The sequence below is a fragment of the Monodon monoceros genome, unplaced genomic scaffold (assembly GCF_005190385.1).
Source record: "Monodon monoceros isolate NGI ecotype Baffin Bay Population unplaced genomic scaffold, NGI_Narwhal_1 Super_Scaffold_4, whole genome shotgun sequence".
Classification (NCBI taxonomy): domain Eukaryota; kingdom Metazoa; phylum Chordata; class Mammalia; order Artiodactyla; family Monodontidae; genus Monodon; species Monodon monoceros.
The window spans coordinates 71,061,257-71,074,505 of NW_021703781.1; the positions used below are offsets into that span (position 1 = coordinate 71,061,257).

Here is a 13,249-nt window from a genome sequence, read left to right on the forward strand (position 1 = left end):
GTCATTTCCACCTACTCCTTGTTCAGTAACCAATCTCATTAATTTCTAATTTCTCTTTCCTCTTTTTTTTTTGTACAAATGAGCAGATATGTGCATATTTTCTCATCTTTCTTACAGAAAGGGTGGCACACTCTAGATACTCTTTTGTGCTTTGATTTAATACTATATCTTATTATGTAATACCCTTATTGTATATTAATAATATCCAGTTTATCCCCTTAATATATCTAGGAATCACTTCTTATCAGTTTACAGAATGCTTTTTTACAGCTGCATAGTACTCTACTGCATAGATGTGCCATAGTTTATTCAGCCATTCTCCTATGTCTGGGCATTCTAGTTGTTTGCAGTATTTTACAGTTGTAAACTGCTGCAGTGAATAGATTTGAGTATGTGTACTTTTGTGTTGTTGAGGTGTGTCTTCAAGGTAAATTCACAAGAGTGGGATTGCTAGGTTAAAAGGTAAGTGTGTATGTTTTATTATTAGTTATCACAAAATTTCCCTCCAGAAAAGTTGTGTGCGTTTGTATTCCCACCAGCACTAGGAGAGTGCCTGGTTCCCGCAGCCTGGCCAGCGAATGTGCTGTCATACTTTTTTATTATCCCCAAGCTGATGGGTGAGAATGGTATTGCAACATTTTAATTTACATCTCCATTGAAAATCTTTTCATACATTTAAGGGTCATTTTTATATCTTTGTTGTGCTCTAAAAGGTACCAGTCCACGGCCTGTTAGGAACCGGGCCACGCAACAGGGTGAGCGGGGCGGGGAGGAGGGGGGAGCAGGTAAAGCTTCATCTGCTGCTCCCCATCACTTGCATTACTGCTTGAATCATTGCTCACGTTGCTACCTGAACCATCCCCCCCACCGCTCACATTACCACCTGAACCACACCCCAACCCGCCTCGGCCGTGGAAAAATTGTCTTCCACGAAACCGGTCCATGGTGCCTAAAAGGTTGGGGACCGCTGCTTTAAAGGGTTGTATCTTTTGCACACTGTGTTTGATTATTCACCTTCAGCTTGCCGGGACAGTACCACTTTATAGAAGCCAGACATTAAATATGACTTTTCTCTTTCAGATCTACCATGGTGGCTTATTTTAATTCGGCAGAAAGCTTTGGTGGGCAAACTTCCAGGAGACCATGAGGTCTGTAAAGTTACCAAAATTGCTGTGCTATCACTTTCTGAAATGGAACCTCAGGATCTTGAGCTAGAGGTAAGGTAAAGTCTCAGGAAATTTTATGGAAACTTGATATAGATGTAATGGCAACTATGGGGATTTGGTTTAATAGACCAGAATCATAGAGTTTTAGAGCTGGATAATATCTTTAGAGTAATTTAATCCTGTGGTTTTTAAGTCTCACTTTGGTAGTGGAACCTTTGTTTTAAAATCTGTGAAATCCAGTATATAAAATACATAGAAGCCAGAGCTGCTTTTGTTGAGGTAGTGATAGGAGAAGAGGGGTTCCTTGGGGCCCTGCCTACTTGGCTTCTGCTGGAAGCCACCTTCTGTTTCTAGGGATCCCTAAGACTCTGCATAGCACAGTTCAAAAACTGGTTTGGGGTAGGGGAAGTCAAGAAGGTGAGATTTAACTTTTATTATATCTTTTATCTATATTTCTTGAAATTTCTCTCAGGCTATATTTCTCTTGTAGGTTTTTTTTTTTTTTCATTTCTAATTTTATTGATTTGAGTCCTCTCCCTCTTTTTCTTGATGAGTCTGGCTAATGGTTTATCCATTTTGTTTATCTTCTCAAAGAACCAGCTTTTAGTTTTATTGATCTTTGCTATTGTTTTATTTCTATTTCACTTATTTCTGCTCTGTTCTTTATGATTTCTTTCCTTCTGCTAACTTTTGGTTTTGTTTGCTCTTCTTTCTCTAGTTCCTTTAGGTGTAAGGTTAGATTGTTTATTTGAGATTCTTCTTGTTTCTTGAGGTAGGCTTGTATAGCTCTAAACTTCCCTCTTAGAACTGCTTTTGCTGCATCCCATAGGTTTTGGATCGTTGTGTTTTCATTGTCATTTGTCTCTAGATATTTTTTGATTTCCTCTTTGATTTCTTCAGTGATCTCTTGGTTATTTAGTAACGTATTGTTTAGCCTCCATGTGTTGGTGTTTTTTATGTTTTCTTCCCTGTAATTCATTTCTAATCTCATAGCGTTGTGGTCAAAAAAGATGCTTGATATGATTTTAGTTTTCTTGAATTTACCGTGGCTTGATTTGTGACCCAAGATGTGATCTATCCTGGAGGATGTTCCGTGTGCAGTTGAGAAGAAAGTGTAATCTGCTGTTTTTGGATGGAAGGTTCTATAAATATCAATTAAATCTATCTGGTCTGTTGTGTCATTTAAAGCTTGTGTTTCCATATTAATTTTCTGTTTGGATGATCTGTCCATTGGTGTAAGTGAGGTGTTAAAGTCCCCCATTATTATTGTGTTACTGTCGATTTCCTCTTTTATAGCTGTTAGCAGTTGCCTTATGTATTGAGGTGCTCCTATGTTGGGTGCGTATATATTTATAATTGTTATATCTTCTTAGATTGATCCCTTGATCATTATGTAGTGTCCTTCCTTGTCTCTTGTAACATTCTTTATTTTAAAGTCTATTTTATCTGATATGAGTACTGCTACTCCAGCTTTCTTTTGATTTCCATTTGCATGGAATATCTTTTTCCATCCCCTCACTTTCAGTCTGTATGTGTCCCTGGGTCTGAAGTGGGTCTCTTGTAGACAGCATATAGATGGGTCTTGTTTTTGTATCCATTCAGCCAGTCTATGTCTTTTGGTTGGAGCATTTAATCCATTCACATTTAAGGTAATTATCGATATGTATGTTCCTATGACCATTTTCTTAATTGTTTTGGGTTTGTTTTTGTAGGTCCTTTTCTTCTCTTCTGCCTCCCACTTAGAGAAGTTCCTTTAGCACTTGTTGTAGAGCTGGTTTGGTGGTGCTGAATTCTTTTAGCTTTTGCTTGTCTGTAAAGCTTTTGATTTCTCCATTGAATCTGAATGAGATCCTTGCCGGGTAGAGTAATCTTGGTTGTAGGTTCTTCCCTTTCATCACTTTAAGTATATCATGCCACTGCCTTCTGGCTTGTAGAGTTTCTGCTGAGAAAACAGCTGTTAACCTTATGGGAGTTCCCTTGTATGTTATGTGTCATTTTTCCCTTGCTGCTTTCAATAATTTTTCTTTGTCTTTAATTTTTGCCAGTTTGATTACTGTGTGTCTCGGCGGGTTTCTCCTTGGGTTTATCCTGTATGGGACTCTCTGCACTTCCTGGACTTGGGTGGCTATTTCCTTTCCCATGTTAGGGAAGTTTTCGACTATAATCTCTTCAAATATTTTCTCGGGTCCTTTCTCTCTCTCTTCTCCTGGGACCCCTATAATGCGAATGTTGTTGTGTTTAATGTTGTCCCAGAGGTCTCTTAGGCTGTCTTCATTTCTTTTCATTCTTTTTTCTTTATTCTGTTCCGCAGCAGTGAATTCCACCATTCTGTCTTGCAGGTCACTTATCCGTTCTTCTGCCTCAGTTATTCTGCTATTGAGTCCTTCTAATGTAGTTTTCATTTCAGATATTGTATTGTTCATCTCTGTTTGTTCTTTAATTCTTCTAGGTCTTTGTTAAACATCTCTTGCATCTTCTCGATCTTTGCCTCCATTCTTTTTCCAAGGTCCTGTATCATCTTCACTATCATTATTCTGAATTCTTTTTTCTGGAAGGTTGCCTACCTCCACTTCATTTAGTTGTTTTTCTGGGGTTTTATCTTTTTCCTTCATCTGGTACGTAGCCCTCTGCCTTTTCATCTTGCCTCTCTTTCTGTGAATGTGGTTTTTGTTCCACAGGCTGCAGGATTGTAGTTCTTCTTGCTTCTGCTGTCTGCCCTCTGGTGGATGAGACTATCTGAGAGGCTTGTGCAGGTTTCCTGATGGGAGGGACTCTTTTTTCTTTTTTTTTGAAGAAAGAAAAACCACTGATCTTGTAAGACTTTTTCATTTTCCAAGAGGAAATCAAGCCTTCAAATACAGTGACTTAGGGCCAAGGTAATGAATTTGCCCAGGGCCAATGTTTGTCTCCACACTGTGCCTGCCACCGCCTGGCTGAAGTAACCCATGAAAGCATTTGTATCATGCCTGCTATCAGTGTGGGGATGTGACATCTAGGGATGTCATCACTCTGTCATAGTCCTAGCCTATTTTGGTCACTGTGTGATGTGCCAGACAGGCCCTGAGGGTTAAATGGATTATCATATTTAATCCTTTGGACTATCCTATAAAGTAGGCACTGTTACAGTCCATGTTGTACAGGTGAAGAAAGAAGGCTTGGAGTGGAGGTAATCACACCTGGACTCAGGCCGTCTGGTCCTGTATCACTCTGCTGACCTTGCCTCCCTGTTACCTGAATAGCAGGTAACAGGTAACATAGTTCCCACTGCCCCACAGCTCAAATACGTGTTCTTCTAAGGTGAGTTGTTAGGAAGAAAGTTTGGGGACAGGGTTAAATTGTTTAAAAAAATAAGTACAGAGATACCTCAGAGACATTGTGGGTTTAATTCCAGACCACTGCAATAAAGCAAATATAATAACATGATTCACATGAATCTTTTTGTTTCTCAAGCATAGAAAAGTTATGTTTATACTGTGGTCTATTAAGTGTGCAAGGACATTATGCCTAAAAAAATAATGTACATACCTTAATTTTAAAATACCATTGCTAAAAAAATGCTAACCACCATCTCAGTTTTTGGTGAGTCAATCTTTTTGCAATAACATCAAAGGTCACTGATCACAGATCACTATAACAAATATAACAATGATGAGAAAGTTTGAAATTGTGAGAATTAACAAAATGTGGCACAGAGACATGAAGTGAGCAAATGCTGTTGGAAAATCCTGCCAATAGACTTGTTTGATGTAAGGTTGCCACAAACCTTTAATTTGTTAAAAAAAAAAAAATGAAAAAAAATATCTGCGAAGCACAGTAAAATGGGTATGACTGTGACAATATAGTTATTTTTATGCTGGAAGTTTGCCAATCTAATTTTAAGAAACAAGCATTAAAATGAACTTAGGAGGACATTGATATTCTATTTGTTGCAAGTATCAAAAAGAGATTAGAGTACTTCTTATTTCCTTTAATTGGTACTAGAGATGGAATACTAATACTATTGCTGATCTGAGACAAGTACCTTAGGTGGCAATTGGGCCTATTAAAAACAGGTATTGGAAAGTTTTGTTTGCATTGTATTTTAGTGAAGAACAGCCAGACTAAAAAAATTGTGTCAGTTTGCTAAGCTAATAAACTTGTGTCCTTTGGATGACTGCTGACAAATTGAAAGGTCAGTGTGGCTTCTTGTCCCCAGCCTTTGCCTTGAGGGCGAGCACCCCTTGGGCAGCATGCTGGTTTGAGCATTAAGCCTGGGGCCCTGGCAGTTAGAGTTAGAGCAAGAAACAGCTTATCCAGCACCTTGGTCACCTGCTAGTCATCAGTTTGCACATCTAGTACTCCCAACCCTGGGGAAATGAGCTGTCCTCATCGAAGAACTGGAGCTGGACTTTTCAGGGAGGTTTTCTTATGCCCTTTGTGGCCACCAACCCGTAACATTTGAGATTAGTAGCTGACTATTGTGTAAATGGCAGGGGTGGAGGGGGAGGAATCTTCAGGAAATAATATTTCATGGAATTTTAAGACACAAAAATGTGAATATGATGAAAGCTTTTAAAATGTCTTTATTCTGAAGACCTTTCCTTTTCTCTCTTGATACTCTTAAGTGAATGAGATTATCTTCAAATACAGGCGAAAATGAGATGCGCCCCCACATAGCTGAGTATTTTTACAGCACAGTGGAACAGTCTGAGCTATGGCGTTTGCCAGGGTACTAAAAGTTAAGAGTTGGAAATATGTAATGACCCTTGCTAATTAAGGGTAACCGTGATTATAGATAAAGTATTTCCAGATCCCATTTTAGTGATAGTTTGGCATGCCTTTCTCTCAAGAGAATAGAATTTTAGAATTTTGCACTTAAGCCTTTTTTCCCTTTCCTTTAATCCTATTTTATGGTAATGGAGCTTTACAGTGAACAATAGGAGGAAGGGAAAGAACAGCTATGTTGAAAATCACAAACTGTTTGCTTATTTTCTGACACATTAATTTAAATCTTTGGTATCTTTAATTCAATTTCCGTATAACTCCAGTTAAAAGGTGCATTTAGAAGCATGGTAATTTTTTTTTAACATCTTTATTGGAGTATAATTGCTTTACAATGGTGTGTTAGTTTCTGCTTTATAACAAAGTGAATCAGTTATACATATACATATGTTCCCATATCTCTTCCCTCTTGCGTCTCCCTCCCCATCCCACCCCCCTAGGTGGTCACAAATCACCAAGCTGATCTCCCTGTGCTATGCGGCTGCTTCCCATTAGCTATCTATTTTACGTTTGGTAGTGTATATATGTCCATGCCACTCTCTCACTTTGTCCCAGCTTACCCTTCCCCCTCCCCGTGTCCTCAAGTCCATTCTGTACGTCAGTGTCTTTATTTCTGTCCTGCCCCTAGGTTCTTGAGAACAATTTTTTTGTTTTTAGATTCCATATATATGTGTTAGCATACAGTATTTGTTTTTCTCTTTCTGACTTTACTTCACTTTGTATGACAGACTCTAAGTCCATCCACCTCACTACAAATAACTCAGTTTCGTTTCTTTTTATGGCTGAGTAATATTCCATTTCCATTGTATGTATGTGCCACATCTTCTTTATCCATTCATCTGCCAATGGACACTTAGGTTGCTTCCATGTCCTGGCTATTGTAAATAGAGCTGCAATGAACATTGTGGTACATGACTCTTTTTTTTAATTTTATTTACTTTTTTATACAGCAGGTCCTTATTAGTCATCAGTTTTATACACATCAGTGTATACATGTCAACCCCAATCTCCCAATTCATCACACCACCAGCCCCACCCCGCCGCTGCTTTCCCCCCTTGGTGTCCATACGTTTGTTCTCTACATCTGTGTCTCAATTTCTGCCCTGCAAACCGGTTCATTTGTACGACTTTTCTAGGTTCCACATATATGCTTTACTATACGATATTTGTTTTTCTCTTTCTGACTTACTTTGCTCTGTATGACAGTCTCTAGATTCATCCATGTCTCTACAAATGACCCAATTTCATTCCGTTTTATGGCTGAGTAATATTCCATTGTACATACGTACCACATCTTCTTTATCGATTCATCTGTCGATGGGCATTTAGGTTGCTTCCGTGACCTGGCTATTGTAAATAGTTCTGCAGTGAACATTGGGGTGCATGTGTCTTTTTGAATTATGGTTTTCTTTGGGTATATGCCCAGTAGTGGGATTGCTGGATGGTATGGTAATTCTATTTTTAGTTTCTTAAGGAACCTCCATACTGTTCTCCATAGTGGCTGTATCAATTTACATTCCCACCAACAGTGCAAGAGGGTTCCCTTTTCTCCACACCCTCTCCAGCATTTATTGTTTGTAGATTTTCTGGTGATGCCCATTCTAACTGGTGTGAGGTGATACCTCATTGTAGTTTTGATTTGCATTTCTCTCATAATTAGTGATGTTGAGCAGCTTTTCATGTGCTTCTTGGCCATCTGTATGTCTTCTTTGGAGAAATGTTTAGGTCTTCTGCCCATTTTTGGATTGGGTTGTTTGTTTTTTTAATATTGAGCTGCATGAACTGTTTATATATTTTGGAGATTAATCCTTTGTCCATTGATTTGTTTGCAAATATTTTCTCCCATTCTGAGGGTTGTCTTCGTTTTGTTTGTAGTTTCCTTTGCTTGGCAAAAGCTTTTAAGTTTCATTAGGTCCCATTTGTTTATTTTTGTTTTTATTTCCATTACTCCAGGAGGTGCATCAGAAAAGATCTTGCTGTGATTTATGTCAAAGAGTGTTCTTCCTATGTTTTCCTCTAAGAGTTTTATAGTGTCCGGGCTTACATTTAGCTCTCTAATCCATTTTGAGTTTATTTTTGTGTATGATGTTAGGGAGTGTTCTAATTTCATTCTTTTACATGTAGCTGTCCAGTTTTCCCAGCACCACTTATTGAAGAGACTGTCTTTTCTCCATTGTATATCCTTGCCTCCTTTGTCATAGATTAGTTGACCATAGGTACATGGGTTTGTCTCTGGGCTTTCTTTCCTGTTGCATTTATCTGTATTTCTCTTTTTGTGCCAGTACCATATTGTCTTGATTACTGTAGCTTTGTAGTATAGCCTGAAGTCAGGGAATCTGGTTCCTCCAGCTCTGTTTTTTTCTCTCAAGACTGCTTTGGCTATTCAGGGTCTTTTGTGTCTCCATACAAATTTTAAGATTTTTTTGTTCTAGTTCTGTAAAAAATGCCATTGGTAATTTGATAGGGATTGCATTGAATCTGTAGATTGCTTTGGGTAATATAGTCATTTTCACAATATTGATTCTTCCAATCCAGGAACATGGTATATCTCTCCATCTGTTTGTATCATCTTTAATTTCTTTCATCAGTGTCTTATAGTTTTCTGCATACAGGTCTTTTGTCTCTGTAGGTAGGTTTATTCCTAGGTATTTTATTCTTTTTGTTGCAGTGGTAAATGGAAGTGTTTCCTTAATTTCTCTTTCAGATTTTTCATCATTAGTGTATAGGAATGCAAGAGATTTCTGTGCATTAATTTTGTATCCTGCTACTTTACCAAATTCATTGATTACTTCTAGTAGTTTTCTGGTAGCAACTTTAGGATTCTCTATGTATAGTATCATGTCATCTGCAAACAGTGACAGCTTTACTTCTTTTCTGTTGGATTCCTTTTATTTCTTTTTCTTCTCTGATTGCTGTGGCTAAAACTTCCAAAACTATATTGAATAATAGTGGTGAGAGTGGACAACCTTGTCTTGTTCCTGATCTTAGTGGAAATGGTTTCAGTTTTCACCATTGAGAACGATGTTCGCTGTGGGTTTGTCATATATGGCCTTTATTATGTTGAGGTAGGTTCCCTCTATGCCTACTTTCTGGAGGGTTTTTTTTTTATCATTAATGTGTATTGAATTTTGTCAAAAGCTTTTTCTGCATCTATTGAGATTATCATATGGTTTCTCCTTCAGTTTGTTAATATGGTGTATCAAATTGATTTGCATATATTGAAGAATCCTTGCATTCCTGGGATAAACCCCACTTGATCACGGTGTATGATCCTTTTAATGTGCTGTTGGATTCTGTTGCTAGTATTTTGTTGAGGATTTTTGCATCTGTTTTCATCAGTGATATTGGCCTGTAGTTTTCTTTCTTTGTGACATCTTTGTCTGGTTTTGGTATCAGGGTGATGGTGGCCTTGTAGAATGAGTTTGGGAGTGTTCCTCCCTCTGCTGTATTTTGGAAGAGTTTGAGAAGGATCGGTGTTAGCTCTTCTGTAAATGTTTGATAGAATTCGCCTGTTAAGCCGTCTGGTCCTGGACTTTTGTTTGTTGGAAGATTTTTAATCACAGTCTCAATTTCAGTGCTTGTGATTGGTCTGTTTATATTTTGTGTTTCTTCCTGGTTCAGTCTCAGAAGTCTGTGCTTTTCTAAGAATGTGTCCGTTTCTTCCAGGTTGTCCATTTTATTGGCATATAGTTGCTTGTAGTAATCTCTCATGATCCTTTATATTTCTGCAGTGTCAGTTGTTACTTCTCCTTTTTCATTTCTAATTCTGTTGATTTAAGTCTTCTCCCTTTTTTTCTTGATGAGTCTGGCTAATGGTTTATCCATTTTGTTTATCTTCTCAAAGAACCAGCTTTTAGTTTTATTGATCTTTGTTATTGTTTTCTTTGTTTCTATTTCACTTACTTCTGCTCTGATCTTTATGATTTCTTCCTTCTGCTAACTTTGGTTTTTTTTGTTCTTCTTTCTATGATTGCTTTAGGTGTAAGTTAGGCTGTTTATCTGAGATGTTCTTGTTTCTTTTTTTTTTTTTTAATCTTTTCAATGTCTGTTTATTGTGTAGTGATATACTTTTATTTTTTTATTTTTTTAACATCTTTATTGGGGTATAATTGCTTTACAATGGTGTGTTAGTTTCTGCTTTATAACAAAGTGAATCAGTTATACATATATATATGTTCCCATATCTCTCCCCTGTTGCATCTCCCTCCCTCCCACCCTCCCTAGAGATGTTCTTGTTTCTTGAGGTAGGATTGTATTGCTATAAACTTCCCTCTTAGAACTGCTTTTGCTGCATCCCATAGGATTTGGATTGTCGTGTTTTCATTGTCATTTGTTTCTGGGTATTTTTTGACTTCCTCTTTGATTTCCTCGGTGATCTCTTGGTTATTTAGTAGCGTATTGTTTAGCCTCCGTGTGTTTGTATTTTTTACAGATTTTTTCCTATAATTGGTATCTAGTGTGATAGCGTTGTGGTCAGAAAAGATACATGATATGATTTCAATTTTCTTAGATTTACCAAGGCTTGGTTTGTGATCCAAGATATGATCTATCCTGGAGAATGTTCCATGAGCACTTGAGAAGAAAGTGTATTCTGTTGTTTTTGGATGGAATGTCCTATAAATATCAATTAAGTCCATCTTGTTTAATGTGTCATTTAAGGCTTGTGCTTCCTTATTTATTTTCATTTTGGATGATTTGTCCATTGGTTAAAGTGGGGTGCTAAAGTCCCCTACTATTTTTGTGTTACTGTCGATTTCCCCTTTTATGGCTGTTAGCATTTTTCTTATGTATTGAGGTGCTCCTATGTTGGGTGCATAAATATTTACAATTGTTGTATCTTCTTGGATTGATCCCTTGGTCATTATGTAGTGTCCTTCTTTGTCTCTTGTTATAGTCTTTATTTTAAAGTTTGTTTTCTCTGATATGAGGATTGCTACTCCAGCTTTCTTTTGATTTCCATTTGCATGGAATATCTTTTTCCATCCCCTCACTTTCATTCTGTATGTATCCCTAGGTCTGAAGTGGGTCTCTTATAGACAGCATATAGATGGGTCTTGTTTTTGTATCCATTCAGCCAGTCTGTGTCTTTTGGTTGGAGCATTTAATCCATTTACATTTAAGGTAATTATCGAGATGTATGTTCCTATTACCATTTTTTAAATTGTTTTGGGTTTGTCATTGTAGGTCTTTTCCTTGTGTTTCCTGCCTAGGGAGGTTCCTTTAGCATTTGTTGTAAAGCTGGTTTGGTGCTGCTGAATTCTTAGTTTTTCCTCATCTGTAAAGGTTTTAATTTCTCCATCAAATCTGAATGAGATCCTTGCTGGGTAGAGTAATCTTGGTTGTAGGTTATTCCCTTTCATCACTTTAAGTATGTCCTGCTACTCCCTTCTGGCTTGCAGAGTTTCTGCTGAAAGATCAGCTGTTAACCTTATGGGGCTTCCCTTGTATGTTATTTGTTATGTTTCCCTTGCTGCTTTTAATATTTTTTCTTTGTGTTTAATTTTTGATAGTTTGATTAATATGTGTCTTGGCATTTTTCTCCTTGGATCTATCCTGTATGGGACTCTCTGTGCTTGCTGAACTTCATTGACTCTTTCCTTTCCCATATCAGGGAAGTTTTCAACTATAATCTCCTCAAATATTTTCTCAGTCCCTTTCTTTTTCTCCTCTTCTTCTGGGACCCCTATAATGCGAATTTTGGTGCATTTAATGTTGTCCCAGAGGTCTCTACGACTGTCCTCAATTCTTTTCATTCTTTTTTCTTTATTCTGCTCTGCAGTAGTTATTTCAACTATTTTATCTTCCAGATCACTTATCCATTCTTCTGCCTCAGTTATTCTGCTATTGATTCCTTCTAGCGAATTTTTAATTTCATTCATTGTGTTGTTCATCGTTTGTTTGCTGTTTAGTTCTTCTGGGTCCTTGTTAAACGTTTCTTGTATTTTCTCCATTCTGTTTCCAAGATTTTGGATTGTCTTTACTATCATTACTCTGAATTCTTTTTCAGGTAGAGTGCCTATTTCCTCTTTGTTTGGTCTGGTGGGTTTTTACCTTGCTCCTTCATCTGCTGTGTGTTTTCTCTGTCTTCTCATTTTGCTTAACTTACTGTGTTTGGGGTCTGCTTTTCACAGGCTGCAGGTTCATAGTTCCCGCTGTTTTGGTGTCTGCCCTCAGTGGCTAAGGTTGGTTCAGTGGGCTCTGTAGGCTTCCTGGTGGAGTGGACTAGTGCCTGTGTTCTGGTGGAGGAGGCTGGATCTTGTCTTTCTGGTGGGCAAGACCACGTCCAGTGGTGTGTTTTGGGGTGTCTGTGACCTTATTATGATTTGAGGCAGCCTCTCTGCTAATGGGTGGGGTTGTGTTCCTGCCTTGTTAGTTGTTTGGCATAGGGTGTCCAGTACTGTAGCTTGCTGGTCGTTGAGTGGAGCTGGGTCTTAGTATTGAGATGGAGATCTCTGGGAGAGCTTTCACCGTTTGATATTACATGGAGCCAGGAGGTCTCTCGTGGACCAGTGTCTTGAGCTCAGCTCTCCCCCCTCAGAGTCACAGGCCTGACACCCGGCCGGAGCACCAAGACCCTGTTAGCCACACGGCTCTTTTGGGAAGTCTGAGGTCTTCTACCAGTGTTCAGTAGGTGTTCTATAGGAATTGTTCCACATGTAGTTGTATTTCTGATATATTTGTGGAGAGGAAGGTGATCTCCACATCTTACTCCTCCACCATCTTGAAGGTCCCCACAGCCCCCCAGTTGACTTTTTGCTTTAGTTATATGGCTTGTTTGCCAGTTTTTAAAATAATTTTCATAGTATACAGTTTACTCATTTAAAGCACATAATTTCAGTGGTTTTTAGTATATTCACAGTTTTGTAGCTGTCACCACAATTAATGTTAGAACATTTTCATCGCTCTAAAAATAACCCTGCACTCATTAGTAGTCACTCATTTCCCCCCAAACCCCAGGCAAATCCTAGGCAACCATTAATCTACTTTCTTTCTCTGTAAATTTGCCTATTCTGAATATTTCTGATAAATGGAATCATAAAATATGTGACCTTTTGTGACTGGCTTCTTTTATTTAGCACCATGTTTTCAAGGTTCATGCTTGTTGTAGCATGTGTCAACACTTAATTCCTTTTTATTCCATTGTATACCACATTTTATTTATCCGTTCATCAGTTGACGGACACTTAGGTTGTTTTCACTTTGGGGCTGTTATGAGTAATACTGCTGTGAACATTGTGTACAAGTTTTTGGGTGGACATTTGTTTTCATTTCTCTTGGGAGAAAGAGAAATTCCATACCTAGGAATGGAATTGCTAGGTCAT

The 13,249-nt window shown here is 38.0% G+C and overlaps 1 protein-coding gene across 8 annotated transcripts in view; it reads left to right on the plus strand.

The window, feature by feature from the left end:
- The window catches only part of INPP5F (inositol polyphosphate-5-phosphatase F), a 92,674-nt gene that overhangs the window by 38,905 nt on the left and 40,520 nt on the right, over nt 1-13,249 (plus strand). For all 8 annotated transcript variants that reach the window (XR_003796964.1, XR_003796965.1, XM_029244758.1 and 5 more), the window contains exon 3: nt 1,081-1,217. Coding sequence is in view for 6 of the 8 variants with exons in the window: in XM_029244758.1 (XP_029100591.1) it covers nt 1,081-1,217 (137 nt within the window). In the remaining 2 variants the exon portion in view is untranslated. The remainder of the gene's footprint in view (nt 1-1,080; nt 1,218-13,249) is intronic.